This window comes from Taurulus bubalis, assembly GCF_910589615.1.
Source record: "Taurulus bubalis genome assembly, chromosome: 9".
In the NCBI taxonomy this organism is placed as follows: Eukaryota; Metazoa; Chordata; class Actinopteri; order Perciformes; family Cottidae; genus Taurulus; species Taurulus bubalis.
Window position 1 is genome coordinate 1079446 of NC_136597.1, and position 21182 is coordinate 1100627.

General features: G+C 42.8%; 2 protein-coding genes across 2 annotated transcripts; one reads left to right on the forward strand and one right to left on the reverse strand.

The window, feature by feature from the left end:
* Positions 1-1329: 1329 nt before the first annotated feature.
* On the reverse strand, positions 1330-8439 carry chtf8 (CTF8, chromosome transmission fidelity factor 8 homolog). The gene is made up of 3 exons (XM_079223098.1): positions 8325-8439; positions 3254-3377; positions 1330-1771 (listed from the first exon to the last, which is right to left on the reverse strand). Exons 1-3 carry the CDS (start codon positions 8342-8344, stop codon positions 1520-1522), a joined length of 396 nt encoding a protein of 131 aa, XP_079079224.1. The 5' UTR covers positions 8345-8439; the 3' UTR covers positions 1330-1519.
* Positions 8440-8682: 243 nt separating this feature from the next.
* utp4 (UTP4 small subunit processome component) lies at positions 8683-17740 on the forward strand (the record flags this gene model as incomplete). Its single annotated transcript, XM_079223092.1, has 16 exons — positions 8683-8841; positions 9609-9797; positions 9888-9972; positions 10570-10659; positions 10750-10961; positions 11034-11205; positions 12023-12114; positions 12777-12873; positions 12985-13049; positions 14176-14292; positions 15274-15430; positions 15954-16060; positions 16150-16245; positions 16599-16784; positions 16994-17104; positions 17528-17740. The coding sequence occupies 16 exons, from the start codon at positions 8683-8685 to the stop codon at positions 17642-17644; spliced, it is 2052 nt and encodes a 683-aa protein (XP_079079218.1). The 3' UTR covers positions 17645-17740.
* Between the last annotated feature and the right edge of the window lie 3442 nt (positions 17741-21182).

A 21182-nucleotide genomic window follows, 5' to 3' on the forward strand; every position in this document is an offset into this window, starting at 1 on the left:
GTTCATTATGTGGAAATATTTTCCAAACTTGAGACACTACCTGCCACCACTTGATCATTTCTAACTGACATGAAATACCATCAATATGACCCATGCATTCTGGGGAGAGGAAGTGGTGCCAGTAGATGGGGTACCAGTAGAAGTGGTGCCAGTATATGTGGTACCAGTAGAAGTGGTGCCAGTAGAAGTGGTACTAGTAGAAGTGGTGCCAGTAGATGGGGTACCAGTAGAAGTGGTACCAGTATATGTGGTACCAGTAGAAGTGGTGCCAGTAGAAGTGGTGCCAGTATATGTGGTGCCAGTAGAAGTGGTGCCAGTAGAAGTGGTACCAGTAGAAGTGGTACCAGTAGAAGTGGTGCCAGTAGAAGTGGTGCCAGTATATGTGGTACCAGTAGAAGTGGTGCCAGTAGAAGTGGTGCCAGTAGATGTGGTACCAGTAGAAGTGGTGCCAGTAGATGGGGTACCAGTAGAAGTGGTGCCAGTATATGTGGTACCAGTAGAAGTGGTGCCAGTAGAAGTGGTGCCAGTAGATGTGGTACCAGTAGAAGTGGTGCCAGTAGAAGTGGTACCAGTAGATGTGGTACCAGTAGATGTGGTGCCAGTAGATGTGGTACCAGTAGAAGTGGTGCCAGTAGAAGTGGTACCAGTAGATGTGGTACCAGTAGATGTGGTACCAGTAGAAGTGGTACCAGTAGATGTGGTACCAGTAGAAGTGGTACCAGTAGATGTGGTACCAGTAGAAGTGGTGCCAGTAGAAGTGGTACCAGTAGATGTGGTACCAGTAGATGTGGTACCAGTAGATGTGGTGCCAGTAGAAGTGGTGCCAGTAGAAGTGGTACCAGTAGATGTGGTACCAGTAGATGGGGTACCAATAGATGTGGTACCAGTATATGTGGTGCCAGTAGAAGTGGTGCCAGTAGATGGGGTACCAGTAGATGTGATACCAGTAGATGGGGTACCAGTAGATGTGATACCAGTAGATGGGGTACCAGTAGATGGGGTACCAGTAGATGGGGTACCAGTAGAAGTGGTGGGTTAATAAATCGAGACCGATATCTGATATCAAATGAAATCTCTTGGAATCATGTATTATCAACAGTGGTTCTACATTGCAGACTTTTGTTCAGAGTATCTGTAAACAATGTGAGGTCACATCTTCCTTGCAGTGGAGAGATGATCCAGGATCACTGAAAGGACAACGCTGCCCTCTGGTGGAGACGTTGGGTGGCTTGTTTGGAGACTTATGAATCGAAGTTGCTGATCTCAAATATTCTTTATTTTGTCTTTGCAGAAAACTTAAGCATTCCATCCAGAAAACAATGTGTCAGTTTGCAAAAACCTCTGGAACAGCATTTAGACCCTCATGGGGTTTAAACAACACAACATCCATAGCTTCATAAAGACTCCAACGTGTGGCAGGATCCACCAACGGCTCAACACGTCTCAGACTGCCGGTCAGAGAGAACCTGAAGGACACCTCCAGGGGGCGGTTCTGACCCAGAGAGGAACCGCAGGCCCGCTACACCTTCTTGGGCACGTTGGTGATGATGGGTTTGGGGCGTGTCTTAAAGATCAGCTTGCGTTTGATGAGGGCGGACACGCTGTAGGAGGTGGAGGCGGGTTCTTGCTGGTCCGTTTCCATGGCTACCTGCGTGACGTCCTCGCTGCCGTCCTGCAGACTGGAATGCTTGGTGAGGACGGCCAGGGGCTTCTCCAGTTTGAGCTGCTTCCCATAGAGAATGTGATGCCCGACGATGAGCACCGGGGTCCCCTGATGAGGAGACATGAGCAGAACCTTTACTTCTGCTGCAGGAGAGCTAAAGCAACACCAGCAGAACCTTTACTTCTGCTGCAGTAGAGCTAAAGCAACACCAGTAGAACCTTTACTTCTGCTGCAGTAGAGCTAAAGCAACTTGAGCAGAACCTTTACTTCTGCTGCAGGAGAGCTAAAGCAACATGAGCAGAACCTTTACTTCTGCTGCAGTAGAGCTAAAGCAACTTGAGCAGAACCTTTACTTCTGCTGCAGGAGAGCTAAAGCAACATGAGCAGAACCTTTACTTCTGCTGCAGGAGAGCTAAAGCAACATGAGCAGAACCTTTACTTCTGCTGCAGGAGAGCTAAAGCAACTTGAGCAGAACCTTTACTTCTGCTGCAGGAGAGCTAAAGCAACTTGAGCAGAACCTTTACTTCTGCTGCAGGAGAGCTAAAGCAACACCAGTAGAACCTTTACTTCTGCTGCAGTAGAGCTAAAGCAACATGAGTAGAACCTTTACTTCTGCTGCAGTAGAGCTAAAGCAACATGAGCAGAACCTTTACTTCTGCTGCAGTAGAGCTAAAGCAACACCAGTAGAACCTTTACTTCTGCTGCAGTAGAGCTAAAGCAACTTGAGCAGAACCTTTACTTCTGCTGCAGTAGAGCTAAAGCAACATGAGTAGAACCTTTACTTCTGCTGCAGTAGAGCTAAAGCAACATGAGCAGAACCTTTACTTCTGCTGCAGTAGAGCTAAAGCAACATGAGTAGAACCTTTACTTCTGCTGCAGTAGAGCTAAAGCAACATGAGCAGAACCTTTACTTCTGCTGCAGTAGAGCTAAAGCAACACCAGTAGTAGTATTTTATACAACCATTAAATTGAGAAATGACACAGCTTCAAATCCATTCTAAATAGTGGTTTGTTACTTGCCGCTCAAACAAATACAACAGAAAACGTGGTTCTAGAAAAAAATGACAAGGCAATATTTGCTTGTGCAATAATACATTTCTGAAATGTGAAGGACCCATCATTGACCCGACAATACGGTCACATGAGTCTATGATCTGATGAAAGGATGTCAGCTTCATAAAATGTGACATGTATACATATCATGTTAGACACAATTTGCTGTATCATTGTCCATCCAGCTCAAAGATGCCAGGAGAAGTCACCTCCCAAAACTTCACAAATTTCCATTTTGTTCATAGAACCCCTGAGTCAGTTGATAAAGGATCACATGCGTTTGTGATGCTGCTGGTTGGTAAACGTTTCACCTCACAAGCAGACGACTTATGAGCTTCTCCATTGTCTCTGAAACAGACCATCACACATGTGTTGCCTGGTTCAGGTTCCAACAGCTACATTTAAATATCCCTGAAGCAAGAACTATTCAAAATGTATTTATTTGGGTGCATATTTTGTGCATGCTAGAAACAGTTTTCCCTGGCAGCCCCTACTGAGCAGCCCTGATCAGAGTCTCTACGCTCAGGGTCCTTCACCTCTTTGGTGTAGAGCAGGTCTCCCATGACGTTCCCTGCCAGACCAGAGCTGTGTCTGGACACCATCTCTCCCTGCAGCTCCACCAGCAGCCACTCTGGAGGACTGCTGCCATCCACACTGCCCCTGCAGAGCCCAGGGACATTAATACAGCTGGTATTACATAATACAGCCTGGAAAGCTTTCATTTCTAAAAGTACATCATATTGTCATGTCAGAACACAGACCTCTATACATGTATATAAACACAGACCTCTATACATGTATATAAACACAGACCTCCTCTATACATGTATATAAACACATACCTCCTCTCTACATGTATATAAACACAGACCTCTTCTATACATGTATACAAACACAGACCTCCTCTCTACATGTATACAAACACAGACCTCCTCTATACATGTATACAAACACAGACCACTATACATGTATATAAACACAGACCTCCTCTATACATGTATATAAACACAGACCTCCTCTCTACATGTATACAAACACAGACCTCCTCTATACATGTATATAAACACAGACCTCCTCTATACATGTATATAAACACAGACTTCCTCTATACATGTATATAAACACAGACCTCCTCTATACATGTATATAAACACAGACCTCCTCTATACATGTATATAAACACAGACCACTATACATGTATATAAACACAGACCTCCTCTATACATGTATACAAACACAGACCTCTATACATGTATATAAACACAGACCTCCTCTCTACATGTATACAAACACAGACCTCTATACATGTATATGAACACAGATCTCCTCTATACATGTATATAAACACAGACCACTATACATGTATATAAACACAGACCTCCTCTATACATGTATATAAACACAGACCTCTATACATGTATATAAACACAGACCTCCTCTATACATGTATATAAACACAGACCTCCTCTATACATGTATACAAACACAGACCTCTATACATGTATATAAACACAGACCTCTATACATGTATATAAACACAGACCTCCTCTATACATGTATATAAACACAGACCTCCTCTCTACATGTATATAAACACAGACCTCCTCTCTACATGTATACAAACACAGACCACTCTACATGTATATAAACACAGACCTCTATACATGTATATAAACACAGACCTCTATACATGTATATAAACACAGACCTCTATACATGTATACAAACACAGACCTCCTCTCTACATGTATACAAACACAGACCTCCTCTATACATGTATACAAACACAGACCACTATACATGTATATAAACACAGACCTCCTCTATACATGTATATAAACACAGACCTCCTCTCTACATGTATACAAACACAGACCTCCTCTATACATGTATATAAACACAGACCTCCTCTATACATGTATATAAACACATACCTCCTCTCTACATGTATATAAACACAGACCTCCTCTATACATGTATATAAACACAGACCTCCTCTATACATGTATATAAACACAGACTTCCTCTATACATGTATATAAACACAGACTTCCTCTATACATGTATATAAACACAGACCTCCTCTATACATGTATATAAACACAGACCACTATACATGTATATAAACACAGACTTCCTCTATACATGTATATAAACACAGACCTCCTCTATACATGTATATAAACACAGACCACTATACATGTATATAAACACAGACCTCCTCTATACATGTATACAAACACAGACCTCCTCTATACATGTATATAAACACAGACCACTATACATGTATATAAACACAGACCACTATACATGTATATAAACACAGACCTCCTCTATACATGTATACAAACACAGACCTCCTCTATACATGTATATAAACACAGACCACTATACATGTATATAAACACAGACCTCCTCTATACATGTATACAAACACAGACCACTATACATGTATATAAACACAGACCTCCTCTATACATGTATACAAACACAGACCTCCTCTATACATGTATATAAACACAGACCACTATACATGTATATAAACACAGACCTCCTCTATACATGTATACAAACACAGACCACTATACATGTATATAAACACAGACCTCCTCTATACATGTATATAAAGACAGACCTCCTCTATACATGTATATAAACACAGACTTCCTCTATACATGTATATAAACACAGACCTCCTCTATACATGTATATAAACACAGACCACTATACATGTATATAAACACAGACCTCCTCTATACATGTATACAAACACAGACCTCTATACATGTATATAAACACAGACCTCCTCTCTACATGTATACAAACACAGACCTCTATACATGTATATAAACACAGACCTCCTCTATACATGTATATAAACACAGACCACTATACATGTATATAAACACAGACCTCCTCTATACATGTATACAAACACAGACCACTATACATGTATATAAACACAGACCTCCTCTATACATGTATACAAACACAGACCTCTATACATGTATATAAACACAGACCTCTATACATGTATATAAACACAGACCTCCTCTATACATGTATATAAACACAGACCTCCTCTCTACATGTATATAAACACAGACCTCCTCTCTACATGTATACAAACACAGACCACTCTACATGTATATAAACACAGACCTCTATACATGTATATAAACACAGACCTCTATACATGTATATAAACACAGACCTCTATACATGTATATATAAACAGACCTCCTCTCTAAATGTATATAAACACAGACCTCCTCTCTACATGTATACAAACACAGACCTCCTCTATACATGTATATAAACACAGACCTCCTCTATACATGTATATAAACACAGACCTCCTCTCTACATGTATATAAACACAGACCTCCTCTCTACATGTATATAAACACAGACCACTATACATGTATATAAACACAGACCTCCTCTATACATGTATACAAACACAGACCACTATACATGTATATAAACACAGACCTCCTCTATACATGTATATAAACACAGACCTCCTCTGTACATGTATATAAACACAGACTTCCTCTATACATGTATATAAACACAGACCTCTATACATGTATATAAACACAGACCTCCTCTATACATGTATATAAACACAGACCTCCTCTATACATGTATACAAACACAGACCACTATACATGTATATAAACACAGACCTCCTCTATACATGTATATAAACACAGACTTCCTCTATACATGTATATAAACACAGACCTCCTCTCTACATGTATATAAACACAGACCACTATACATGTATATAAACACAGACCTCCTCTCTACATGTATATAAACACAGACCTCCTCTCTACATGTATACAAACACATACCTCCTCTCTACATGTATATAAACACAGACCACTATACATGTATATAAACACAGACCTCCTCTCTACATGTATATAAACACAGACCTCCTCTCTACATGTATACAAACACATACCTCCTCTCTACATGTATATAAACACAGACTTCCTCTATACATGTATATAAACACAGACCTCCTCTCTACATGTATATAAACACAGACCACTATACATGTATATAAACACAGACCTCCTCTCTACATGTATACAAACACAGACCTCCTCTCTACATGTATACAAACACAGACCACTATACATGTATATAAACACAGACCTCCTCTCTACATGTATATAAACACAGACCTCCTCTCTACATGTATATAAACACAGACCTCCTCTCTACATGTATATAAACACAGACCTCTATACATGTATATAAACACAGACCTCCTCTATACATGTATACAAACACAGACCTCCTCTATACATGTATATAAACACAGACCTCCTCTCTACATGTATATAAACACAGACCACTATACATGTATATAAACACAGACCTCTATACATGTATATAAACACAGACCTCCTCTATACATGTATATAAACACAGACCTCCTCTCTACATGTATATAAACACAGACCACTATACATGTATATAAACACAGACCTCTATACATGTATATAAACACATACCTCCTCTATACATGTATATAAGCACAGACCTCTATACATGTATATAAACACATACCTCCTCTATACATGTATATAAACACAGACCTCCTATATACATGTATATAAACACATACCTCCTCTCTACATGTATATACACACACAGACCTCCTCTATTCATGTATATATACACACAGACTTCCTCTATACATGTATATATAAACACTTACCTCCTCTATACATGTATATATAAACACATACCTCCTCTGTACATGTGTATATAAACACAGACCTCCTCTATACATGTATATAAACACAGACCTCCTCTATACATGTATATAAACACAGACCTCCTCTCTACATGTATATAAACACAGACCACTATACATGTATATAAACACAGACCCCCTCTATACATGTATATAAACACATACCTCCTCTCTACATGTATATACACACACAGACCTCCTCTATACATGTGTATATAAACACAGACCTCTTCTATACATGTATATATACACACAGACCTCCTCTATACATGTATATAAACACAGACCTCCTCTATACATGTGTATATAAACACAGACCTCCTCTATACATGTGTATATAAACACAGACCTCTTCTATACATGTATATATACACACAGACCTCCTCTATACATGTATATAAACACAGACCTCCTCTATACATGTGTATATAAACACAGACCTCTTCTATACATGTATATATACACACAGACCTCCTCTATACATGTATATAAACACAGACCTCCTCTCTACATGTATATAAACACAGACCACTATACATGTATATAAACACAGACCTCCTCTCTACATGTATACAAACACAGACCTCCTCTATACATGTATACAAACACAGACCACTATACATGTATATAAACACAGACCTCTATACATGTATATAAACACATACCTCCTCTCTACATGTGTATATAAACACAGACCTCCTCTATACATGTGTATATAAACACAGACCTCTTCTATACATGTATATATACACACAGACCTCTTCTATACATGTACATATAAACAGACCTCACACCTGAGTATATATATATATAAACCGCCCTCCTACCTGATGACTAGCTGAACCATCGTCCTCTCAGAGAAAACACGTCGTTCTGTTTATACTACGGCAGCTTTTCCCGCGCAGTGTGAACTGTCCGCGTGATGACGTACTTCCGTTTCTCCGAGCCTGTTTTGGCTAATTCACTTCCGGTTCAAAGGTTCTCAACGTGGCCGCCGGTGTTACCAGCGTGTGAGCAGCAGCAGAGCCGAGCAGCAGCGCGTCCCGGTGCTTGTGTCTCTGTAACCCCGCAGCGGAGCAGCTAAACCCGGGGAGCGTCCCGTAGAGTGTGGCCGGGATCTGTGCTAGCGGGCAGCGCGCTACATGCTAACGGGCTAGCTGCGGCGTGAGCGCGTCTTCAGTCGCCATGGGAGAGTTCACGGTGCACCGGGTCCGGTTCTTCGACTACATGCCCGCCGCTATCCGAGCCATGGCGTTCAACCGCCGCAGCGAGCGGCTGGCCGTGGCCCGGGCCGACGGGGCCCTGGAGGTCTTCAACTTCGCGGACAACTACTTCCAAGAAAAGGTACCTCACCGGACCCCGTCCCACGTGACCCACGTGCGGCTGGAGGGTCCACGAGACTCTGCTGACTCTGTTGATGGACGTCTATTAACGGACAAGCGGCACCCTGGGGCTGCTGGTGAAGCAGGGACATAACATGGGCCAGGCCTGGAAAAGTCCTCGAAAAAAATAACTTAAAAGTTTAGTAAAAGTCATGTAAATGTGTTATATTCATGTGTTCATGTCGTTCATTTACACTGACATTTTTACAGCTTTTAACGTAGCTATTTAGCCTCCAGAACAACAGTATGAACAGACTTTACTATAACTGGGTTCATAAGGTCATGGAAAACCTGGAAAAGTCATGTAAATGTGTTATATTCATGTGTTCATTTAAATGTGTTATATTCATGTGTTCATGACGTTCATTTCCGCTGAGTTTGGAATAATGAATATGCTTTTAAAAGAGAGACTCAAAATATAAGCAGGCATACATACAGGCATCTATATAAATGTTTATTCTTTTCATCAAACTATTGTCTCATTCATTTGAGTCATTTAAGGTTTACTGTATGCTTTGTGTTCTCATTGTTAGTTTAAATACTACATTTACTCACTTTTTACTGTTTACACCCAGACTTCACTAAATGTTTGTCATGACATTTGGTTTAAAGTCATGGATCCACTGGTCAGGATGTTATGAACCGTGTCCCAGGTCCTCGGGGTCTTTGTTGCTTGTAATGAACGTTTAAAGAACACAAACGAGACCCTGCCCTCTGGTTCTGTCGCAGGTCATCCCGGGGCAGGACGGCCGGGCCGTGGAGGCGCTCTGTTGGGTCGGTCAGCGTCTGTTCAGCGCCGGCTTGAACGGAGAGATCACGGAGTACGACCTGGAGAACCTGAGGCCCCGCTCCACGGTGGAGGCCTACGGGGGGCCGATCTGGACCATCAGCGGCAACGGCCAGGGAACCCTGCTCGCGGTGAGTCCGGACCGGACGCTCTAGCGCCTCCGGGTGCAGGTCCAGGTGTGGCCTTGAGGCGAGGAGCTAATCCATTGACGTGTCCCTCAGGTCGGCTGTGAGGACGGCACCGTGAAGATGTTCGAAGTCCTGGAGGAGAGGATTCAGTTTCAGAGAAACCTCGACCGGCAAAAAGGTAAAGCGAGCTGCTCAGAGGCCTGTCTCTTCAGGAATACATATTCATGCTCGCATAATGAATACATGCATGTGTTCAGATGGTTACACTTATTGTGACCCAACATGTGAGAAACACATCTTTGATGATTGCCGGACATCAGGACCACTAGTTTTAACTGTAGTGATAATTATTCATTATTGTTTTCCTCCCAGGACAAATGAAACCAGGCCAGAACTGTTCTCCCTTTTGATTTGGAACAAATGAACCCGACTACGCGTTAATGTTTAGCGGCACATCGGTACCCGTATGTTAAAAACTATACGAGTTTGCATATTTTTAGTCTCGATACCATTAAAATAGAGCGATCAGAGCGGCATCGCGTAGTGTTCATTAATATCTTGTGGAGGCTATTATTAATGCCGTTTGTTAAGAGTTCAAAAAGCTGGTCAAAAGGAACCATCCAGACGTTTTATTAATTACTATTATAGATAAATATACCAGTATTTGTGGTATCGTAAGTATCGGCGTCGTGATGTTTAAGGCATCGTGTCATAGTCATACTTTTGGTTTGGTGCCAACCCGACTGACCGTCAGCGTTTGACTCGTGCCCTTCAGGTCGCATCCTCTCTCTCTGCTGGCATCCCTCCGGCTCACTGATCGCTGCCGGCATGATGGACATGATCAGAATCTTTGATGCAGAGACGGGTGAGTAGATGACGTTAACGTGTTCGCATGAAGAGGAGCTGTGTGTTCCTGAACGTCCTCGTGATCTCGTCCCGTCTCCCGTGGCTTCAGGCCGAGCCACGCACCGGCTGCTGGTGGAGAGAGGCGGCGGCGCGGCCAAGAGCAAAGAGGTGGTGGTGTGGAGCGTCGCCTTCCTTTCTGACCACACCATCGTTAGCGGGGACTCGGCAGGAAAGGTCCAGGTGTGGGACGGACTCACGGGAACCCTGGTCAGAACCCACCCGGTCACCAAGTGGGACGTCCTGGCTCTGGCGGTGTCACAGGTACGGTGCACGGCTGAGGCTGGTTGAGATCCCAGAGAATCAGTGATGTGAAACTCCCGCGGTGTTTAACAGGACGAGAGCAGCCTGATAGCCGGCACGTCAGAGGGGACGGTGGTTCAGTTCCAGTTCCTCTCCTCCACGGTGGACCAGCAGAACAAAGACTGGGTCCGAACCCGGACCTTCAAGAACCACTCGCACGACGTGAGGGCGCTCGTCCACACGGACACGGCCGTGGTGTCTGGAGGTCAGAGTCCACACACACACACACACACACACACACACACACACACACACACACACACACACACACACACTAAAGCTTGATTGGTTCCAAAGAAAGATAGTAGTCTAGTTTTACTTTCATGGAGTAGAAAACCAATTAAAACTGGGACGGTATTTATGGTTCCAACAGTTTTCTCCTCTGGCGTCTGAATGTAAATTATGAGATAGTTTAATTCTTCTTGTGTTGGGGTCAAAACTAATTAGAGATGAGATAAAATAATCCTTTATTAGTCCCGCAGTGGGGAAATTACAGGATTACAGCAGCAGTGCACACAAGTAAATAAAAGATAAACGGTAATAAAACAAAATAAAAAAGCAGTAAGAAGAATATTAAATATACAGACTGAATATAAAATAAAAGTATATAAAAAAGTACTTAAACGTTTTCCATGCATTAGATACGGCACCAGGTGAATGAATTAAAGTAGAACACGCCCCTCCATGTGATGACTGGACTGAAATACCTCACTAACTATTGGAAGGATGTCCATGCAAATTTGATGTAAATCAGAAAGTTGGTGCTAGGAGACGACTTCCAACTATTTTAAAGCCAAAGTCATCCATGAAAGCGCTGGAGGGCTCCAGGAAGTAGAGCCTGGCTCCGCTTCGGCCTTAAAGCCTTCTGGTGTCACATGACTAGTCTGACGTGGGCGTGTCTTTATTCTGGAAGGATTCCAACTGTGTGTGTGTGTGTGTGTGTGTGTGTGTGTGTGTGTGTGTGTGTGTGTGTGTGTGTGTGTGTGTGTGTGTGTGTGTGTGTGTGTGTGTGTCCTCCTCAGGCATGGACACCCAGCTGGTGGTGCGCCCCCTGCTGGACAAGGTGGAGAAGAACACCCGGGAGTCCGCTATGCGCAAAGTGGCTTTCCCACATGTGAGTTCATGTTTAGAGTGATCGACTCCATGCAGACGTTTAACTGACTGAGTGGTGAGGGTTTATTCATCCATTCATCAGAATCATCCTTCATCATTGTGTGTGAGTGCAGAGAGACGGAGAAATGTATTCAAATCGTTTCAGCATTCTGCTGCAACCATGGAAAATATGATGAGTGAATACTTTCTGAATGTACTTTATGAAATGTACTTCATCATGCCTGTTCCCATGGTGACCGGTGTAGATCATGCCTGTCCCCATGGTGACCGGTGTAGATCATGCCTGTTTCCATGGTGACCGGTGTAGATCATGCCTGTCCCCATGGTGACCGGTGTAGATCATGCCTGTCCCCATGGTGACCGGTGTAGATCATGCCTGTCCCCATGGTGACCGGTGTAGATCATGCCTGTTCCCATGGTGACCGGTGTAGATCATGCCTGTCCCCATGGTGACCGGTGTAGATCATGCCTGTTTCCATGGTGACCGGTGTAGATCATGCCTGTCCCCATGGTGACCGGTGTAGATCATGCCTGTCCCCATGGTGACCGGTGTAGATCATGCCTGTCCCCATGGTGACCGGTGTAGATCATGCCTGTTTCCATGGTGACCGGTGTAGATCATGCCTGTCCCCATGGTGACCTGCTCCTCTCTGTCCCGTGTAGAGAAGCCTGGTCTGTTGTGCAAAGAAAGCCGGGCTGCTGCTCTTCCAGTTCCCTGATCATCTGGAGCTGTGGAGACTCGGGGAGAGTGATGGACATGGTGAGACACACACACACACACACACACACACACACTGTAATGCACTACTATGGTCTGAAGTTGTGAATGTGTACACACTGTGTGTAACTGTGTGTAACTGTTTGACAACAGGAACGCCTGGTGATCGTCTTCCTGTGAAGAGACAACCAGAGAAACTGATCCAGCTCAAGAGGAAGGTGTGTGTGTGTGTGTGTGTGTGTGTGTGTGTGTGTGTGTGTGTGTGTGTTAACCTGACAGTATGGAAGCTTAACTCTGCCGTCTCCATTCTCGTTGGTCCATTAACTTTTCCCCGGCTGTGATTTGAAGACTCGTATTATTTTTTGCTTTTGTGAGTTTCGGTACATATATAAAATGTTCTGATTCATTTATTGTTACATAATCGGCTTTATTGGCAGTATGTAACACAAGGGATTTGACCTTTTGGTTTTCATCGCTGCGATTCATCCCTTCATTGAGAGCCTCATGGACAGAAGGAGTGGGGTTCACATCCCACAGCGAGTCTCTGCAGAACTCCTTCAGTGAGCAGAGACTCTTCATCTGTTCCTCCTGCTGAGTTTACCCCTAAAGACCCAAATAGCAGAAAGAAGAAGCTACCAGAGAGCAGCTCTCTGGCTGTGATGCTGCATCTCTCGTCATCACTGGGATGAGCTGCTGGTCGTGTCACCTGATGCCTTCAGCAGCTGAAGACACGGAGAGTTTTCTTTGAAGTTGGTGGAGACCGAAGCAGAGCTAAAAGGAGTGTGTATTGTAATATATTCTATAAACACGTGTGCAACACGTCTATGTTGTCCCCTTCAACCAAACACTAGAGTTTATCTTTCGTGGGTCTAATCTCTCTGACCTGTTCCAGCTGTCTTATCTCTACTGTTGAGCTTTTCTTTGAATGGAAACACTTCAGTTTAATTATTGAGTCATTTCCGTCACACGAAGCCACGCCTCTGGTGGGGTTAATGCTGCTTTAGTCAACACGGTGTGTTTGGTATGCAGTAATATCAACACCAGCTGCTGAAACCAGTAACACAGACCAGTGAAGCTGGTCTGTGTTACTGGTTCTGTATGAGGTCTGACTTCATTCCACCTCAACACACTCTTCTAGTCTTGAAGATGAGACATAATGTAGACCTCCAGCTCTCTGCCCTGTCCTCATACAGCTACTAACAGCCCGTGGTTGTTGTGTGTCTGATGTCTCCTCGCCTTGTGAGGATGATAAAACTGTGTGTGTGTGTGTGTGTGTGTGTGTGTGTGTGTGTGTGTGTGTGTGTGTGTGTGTGTGTGTGTGTGTGTGTGTGTGTTTCTCTGTAGGGAGAAGATCACATCTGCTGCAGCGCCTTGTCTCCATGCGGAGGCTGGCTGGCGTACTCCACCGTCACCAGCTTCCGTCTCTACAGACTACAGAACGACATCGTCAGCCTCACCAAGGTACACACACACACACATACACACACACACACACACACACACACACACCCTCTGGATCAGTCCTTGTTCACTAGTGATGTGTCCTTCGTGTCGAGTCACCAGGTAGATTTTGGTGAAGCGTATGGAGGCTTGTGTCGGTGACGTTGGAGCCTCTGAGCCGCCGCACCACGTGACTGATTCAGAACATGGATCGTGGGTTTGCCGTGATTTGAAACATAAGAGGCAGAGAAACTCAATGATCCCCTTCCTCTCTGTTCAGCTTCATGTGAGCTGTGAAAGTATTTTATGAAGCAGGAGGAATAGTCTCAAAGCCCAGCACTGTGGAAAAGTTCTTATTTTTACTTAAACATTTGGACTCATCAACATGGACGAGCGGAGCCGAGGCTCGAACCACCGATGCTCTGACTGAAAGTCGGATATTCTAACCACCGACCCACAGTCGCATCACATTCTTCCCAATTGGTTTCGAGTTTTGATTTTGACCCCACCATTATATCATAAAGATAGACAATATTAATAAGTTAATAATTGATGTATTGGCGTCACAAACATAATTTATTCAATTTAAAGCTTCACACACAAAGCCGTGGTGTCGTTATGATCACTGCCTGTTTTACATCTATTGTCCACCTGGTGGCGCAGTAGAGCAGATGAAGCTCCGTGAAGCTTCGGCCCATGAGCGAACCGACTGGATGGAAAGCTTCAAAGCTTCAAAGCTTCAAAGCTTCATCTCTCCATCACTAGTGTTCACACAGCGTAGGGATGTGTAGCGTAAACTCCCTCCAGCTCTCTTTAGCTCTTTAGCTCTCTTTAGTTCTCTTTAGCTCTCTTTAGCTCTTTAGCTCTCTTTAGCTCTCTTTAGCTCTTTAGCTCTCTTTAGCTCTCTTTAGCTCTCGCTCAGTGTTGCGCTGTAACCGTCCGTGTGCATGGAGGTGATGAAGACCACGATGAAGCTCACTCTCCTCCTCTTCCTCCCTCTAGGTGTCCAAACTACCCAAAGACCTCCGCTCGGCCCACCAGCTGTGCTTCTCCACGGACTCCTCCAGGCTCTTCGCCTCCTCCAGCAGCTCTTCGGTGGTCGTGGTTTCCCTCAGCCAGCCGGAGTGCAAATACCTTCACACCCTGAAGGCCAAGTCGGGTGAGTCAGTCATTCTGTAATGCTGTCACTAGGTGAGCAGGTCCTCCTCCTATCGGAGGGTCGGCAGTTCGATCCCCGGTGTGGTTCACAAAACGTGTATGAGAGACTTCATCTCATCATCACGGTCGTGGCGTAGCTTGTCAGCTCCGTCTTTACCGGACTGGAGAGCAAACCGTGGACACGACGACCGTAATGATGACAAAAATACACGTTTAATAGGACAAGAAGAGATGACATACAGACTCACAGGGCTGTGATTCTAGTTATGGACGCTTCGATGTTAAGTTGCTCTTTGACTGGAAGGAATCAGAATTTCTTTTCATGCAAACATACAACACGCCTCCTGTAGAACGCAGTCGTACCTGAACACTTTCCACTCAGTGGCTTCACATGGCCACGTTCAAGGAAAGTGTTGCATTTCACGAGATATGAATTCTTGCTTGAGATGTGGAAGACCACAAAAGCAGCTTCCTCTCCACTGTGTGTGTGTGTGTGTGTGTGTGTGTGTGTGTGGCGCCTGCAGGCTCCAGGCAGCCGGTCCACCTGCTGTCGGCCAGCGATGACGGGAAATGGCTCGCGACCGCCAACACGGACTGCGAGGTCCAGGTCTACGACCTCCACAAGCTGAAGGTGAGTCTGAGCGAGGTCCAGGTCTGTGTGGACGTGTGGCAAAGCAACCACCACAAACTGTGTGTGTGTGTGTGTGTGTGTGTTTGCAGCTTCATTGCTCGGTCCCCGTGTACGCCTCGTGTCCCACCGCCATCGCCATCAACCCAACGACCAGCAGCGTGGTCGTGGTGCACGCCGACCAGCAGGTAAACACAGGGCTCTGCTCCCGTCATGAGAGGAGTGACGTTTACACTCGGGGGTCCTACGCTCATGGAAAACCTGGAACAGTCATGGAGGTTTAAAATGGTTATGTCCAGGCCTGGAAAAGTCCTTGAAAAAAATTAAAATAAAAAATTAAACTCCAAAAGTTTAGTAAAAGTCATGTAAATGTGTTATATTCATGTGTTCATGACGTTCATTTACGCTGAGTTTGAAATAATGAATATGCTTTTAAAAGAGACTCAGAATATAAGCAGGCATACATACAGGCATCTATATACATGTGTATTCTTTGGTATAGTTTCTCACTGTGTGTGTGTGTGTGTGTGTGTGTGTGTAGATCTTTGAGTACTCTCTGGTGCAGAAGGAGTACACGCCGTGGAGCCGGCGGCTGCAGAAAGGAGGGCTGCACCCTCTGTGGCTGCAGAGAGACACGCCCGTCACCCACGTCGCCTTCAACCCCAAACACCCGGCGCACATCATCCTGCACGACATGTTCATGTTCTGCGTCATCGACCAGAGTCTGGTGCGTACGGGTTCAACCATCTCAGCCCAGACCGCTCCTCTTTAGGGTTCTGACGGGTCACCGCTGTCTCAGGGCCCAGAGAGACAACCATTCACACCTAGAGGCTCCTTTAGCCGGAGAACATGCAAAGACCAGACCGGGGATGGAACCCAGGCCCCTGTGACGCCTGCACCACCGGGTTCATGATCCTGACTGTGTTTGTGTTGCAGCCCCTCCCTGAAGCCAAGAATGTGCTCTACAACCAGATGACCCTGAGGAGTCTTCCTGAGCCGGAGAGGAGCGCACACAGCCACGCCTTCAAGATATGCAAGAGCTTCCAGGTACGCTGACCCGGCACCGGGCCGCTCCGCGGGGTTTAACCCTTAAAACCCTTAAACCACACCGTTGATCTGAGGCAGACGCTGTGAAAATGTGCTTCAGTCTGGAAAATAAATTAAATCAATGTTATTTCAACAAAGTCACTCATTGTAAGTGTTGAAGAATTAAACCACATGCATGAGCATCCTGTCACAGAAAAATACGGGAAAAAGGACCGAAATAAAAGATTGTATTTTATTATTTTTTGTTGCTCTGATTTATAAAAATGTTCTTGGTTTAATTGTGTATCATATTTTCGTCTTTTACTATCTATTTTATATCGCTGTAGAAAGTTTGCCTCCAACCTAAAACATACCCGTTAAATGATTGAACCAGCAACATGAATCGTACAGTTCCCATAACAGTTGTGATGCTTGTCCCTGCAGCACCTCATGTGTGTGAGGCTGCTGGACGACCGCTCTCTGGTTGTGGTGGAGCGCCCCCTGCTGGACATCATGGCTCAGCTGCCTGCTCCTGTCCGGCAGAAGAAGTTTGCCACATAAACCAGTCCCGGTGGCCACGCCCACATCCAGATGGCCACGCCCACTTCCATGTTCAATGACAGTCTTCATGTATCATCACTTTGTACAAAATGCTTTGATAAAGTAATAAATACAACAATTTACAGGTATTGTTTGAATTTGTTGAAGGATTTTTTGATGTGTATGTATGTATGTACATGTTTTTATATATATATAAAAACATGTACATACACATATTGAAATATAAATACAGACTATTCACATGGATTGAAACAATGAATGATAATCTGAATTTTCTGCCCATTAAATCCTACTGAATCTCACGTCACTCACAGTATAACCATCTTCACTCATAATAAATATATAACATTACTTTAGGTGTGGAAATGTAAAACGTGGTTGGACACCATGCAGAACAAAATAACACACAACTAACTTGTATACTTTAACCTACAATACCACCTGTAAGGAGAACCAAAAGCACTCAGTCGGTTATTGAATTTTCTCACCTGGAGTTACTTCCTCCCTCTTGGACTCGGTGTGGCGGTGAGCATCAACACCTGAAACCAGAGCAGCTAAATGGAATTCAGCCATTACACATTTTATTGTTGTACTTTTCTCATGTCTACTGGGAAAAAGGCTAGCAACTAAAATAATAACTGGTTATGGAATAAAGACAGACAGCGTGCCGTCGCTTTGGTGTTTTAAACCTTTGTACTCAGGCTTTTGGAGCTAATGGGACTTCAGTATTTTGTGTACTATTTTGAGAGTGGGCCTCGTCACCTCTTCTGCAGCGTCGGTCGCTTTAATGGACACCAAGGATCACAACAGGGGCGCCATTAGGCCTAATGAGGGGGGTTGAAGCTGAAGCTCGGGGGGGCTGAAGCTGAAGCTGAACCTAAACTACACCAAGGAGTTTATCTCATAGTAAACTATACCAAGGAGTTTATCTCATAGTAAACTACACCAAGGAGTTTATCTTTAAGTAAACTATACCAAGGAGTTCATCTCATAGTAAACTACACCAAGGAGTTTATCTCATAGTAAACTATACCAAGGAGTTTATCTCATATAAACTACACCAAGGAGTTTATCTCATAGTAAACTATACCAAGGAGTTTATCTCATAGTAAACTATACCAAGGAGTTTATCTCATAGTAAACTATACCAAGGAGTTTATCTCATAGTAAACTATACCAAGGAGTTTATCTCATAGTAAACTACACCAAGGAGTTTATCTCAAAGTAAACTATACCAAGGAGTTTATTTCATAGTAAACTACACCAAGGAGTTTATCTCATAGTAAACTATACCAAGGAGTTTATTTCATAGTAAACTACACCAAGGAGTTTATCTCATAGTAAACTATACCAAGGAGTTCATCTCATAGTAAACTATACCAAGGAGTTTATCTCATAGTAAACTATACCAAGGAGTTTATCTCATAGTAAACTATACCAAGGAGTTTATTTCATAGTAAACTACACCAAGGAGTTTATCTCATAGTAAACTATACCAAGGAGTTCATCTCATAGTAAACTATACCAAGGAGTTTATCTTTAAGTAAACTACACCAAGGAGTTTATCTCGTAGTAAACTATACCAAGGAGTTTATCTCATAGTAAACTATACCAAGGAGTTTATCTTTAAGTAAACTACACCAAGGAGTTTATCTCACAGTAAACTATACCAAGGAGTTTATCTCATAGTAAACTATACCAAGGAGTTTATCTCGTAGTAAACTACACCAATGAGTTTATCTTTAAGTAAACTACACCAAGGAGTTTATCTCGTAGTAAACTATACCAAGGAGTTTATCTCATAGTAAACTATACCAAGGAGTTTATCTTTAAGTAAACTACACCAAGGAGTTTATCTCGTAGTAAACTATACCAAGGAGTTTATCTCATAGTAAACTACACCAAGGAGTTTATCTCATAGTAAACTATACCAAGGAGTTTATCTCATAGTAAACTATACCAAGGAGTTTATCTCGTAGTAAACTATACCAAGGAGTTCATCTCATAGTAAACTACACCAATGAGTTTATCTTTAAGTAAACTACACCAAGGAGTTTATCTCGTAGTAAACTATACCAAGGAGTTTATCTCATAGTAAACTATACCAAGGAGTTTATCTTTAAGTAAACTACACCAAGGAGTTTATCTCGTAGTAAACTATACCAAGGAGTTTATCTCATAGTAAACTACACCAAGGAGTTTATCTCATAGTAAACTATACCAAGGAGTTTATCTCATAGTAAACTACACCAAGGAGTTTATCTCGTAGTAAACTATACCAAGGAGTTTATCTCATAGTAAACTACACCAAGGAGTTTATCTCATAGTAAACTATACCAAGGAGTTTATCTCATAGTAAACTATACCAAGGAGTTTATCTCATAGTAAACTACACCAAGGAGTTTATCTTTAAGTAAACTATACCAAGGAGTTCATCTCATAGTAAACTATACCAAGGAGTTTATTTCATAGTAAACTATACCAAGGAGTTTATCTCATAGTAAACTATACCAAGGAGTTTATCTCGTAGTAAACTATACCAAGGAGTTTATCTCAAAGGAAACTATACCAAGGAGTTCATCTCATAGTAAACTACACCAAGGAGTTTATCTCATAGTAAACTATACCAAGGAGTTCATCTCATAGTAAACTATACCAAGGAGTTTATCTCGTAGTAAACTATACCAAGGAGTTTATCTCAAAGTAAACTATACCAAGGAGTTCATCTCATAGTAAACTACACCAAGGAGTTTATCTCATAGTAAACTATACCAAGGAGTTCATCTCATAGTAAACTATACCAAGGAGTTCATCTCATAGTAAACTACACCAAGGAGTTTATCTTTAAGTAAACTACACCAAGGAGTTTATCTCATAGTAAACTATACCAAGGAGTTTATCTCATAGTAAACTACACCAAGGAGTGTATCTCATAGTAAACTATACCAAGGAGTTTATCTTTAAGTAAACTACACCAAGGAGTTTATCTTTAAGTAAACTATACCAAGGAGTTCATCTCATAGTAAACTACACCAAGGAGTTTATCTTTAAGTAAACTACACCAAGGAGTTTATCTCGTAGTAAACTATACCAAGGAGTTTATCTCATAGTAAACTATACCAAGGAGTTTATCTCATAGTAAACTATACCAAGGAGTTTATTTCATAGTAAACTACACCAAGGAGTGTATCTCATAGTAAACTATACCAAGGAGTTTATCTTTAAGTAAACTACACCAAGGAGTTTATCTTTAAGTAAACTATACCAAGGAGTTCATCTCATAGTAAACTACACCAAGGAGTTTATCTTTAAGTAAACTACACCAAGGAGTTTATCTCGTAGTAAACTATACCAAGGAGTTTATCTCATAGTAAACTATACCAAGGAGTTTATCTCATATAAACTATACCAAGCAGTTTATCTCATATAAACTATACCAAGGAGTTTATCTCAAAGTAAACTATACGAAGGAGTTTATCTCATAGTAAACTATACCAAGGAGTTTATCTCATAGTAAACTATACCAAGGAGTTTATCT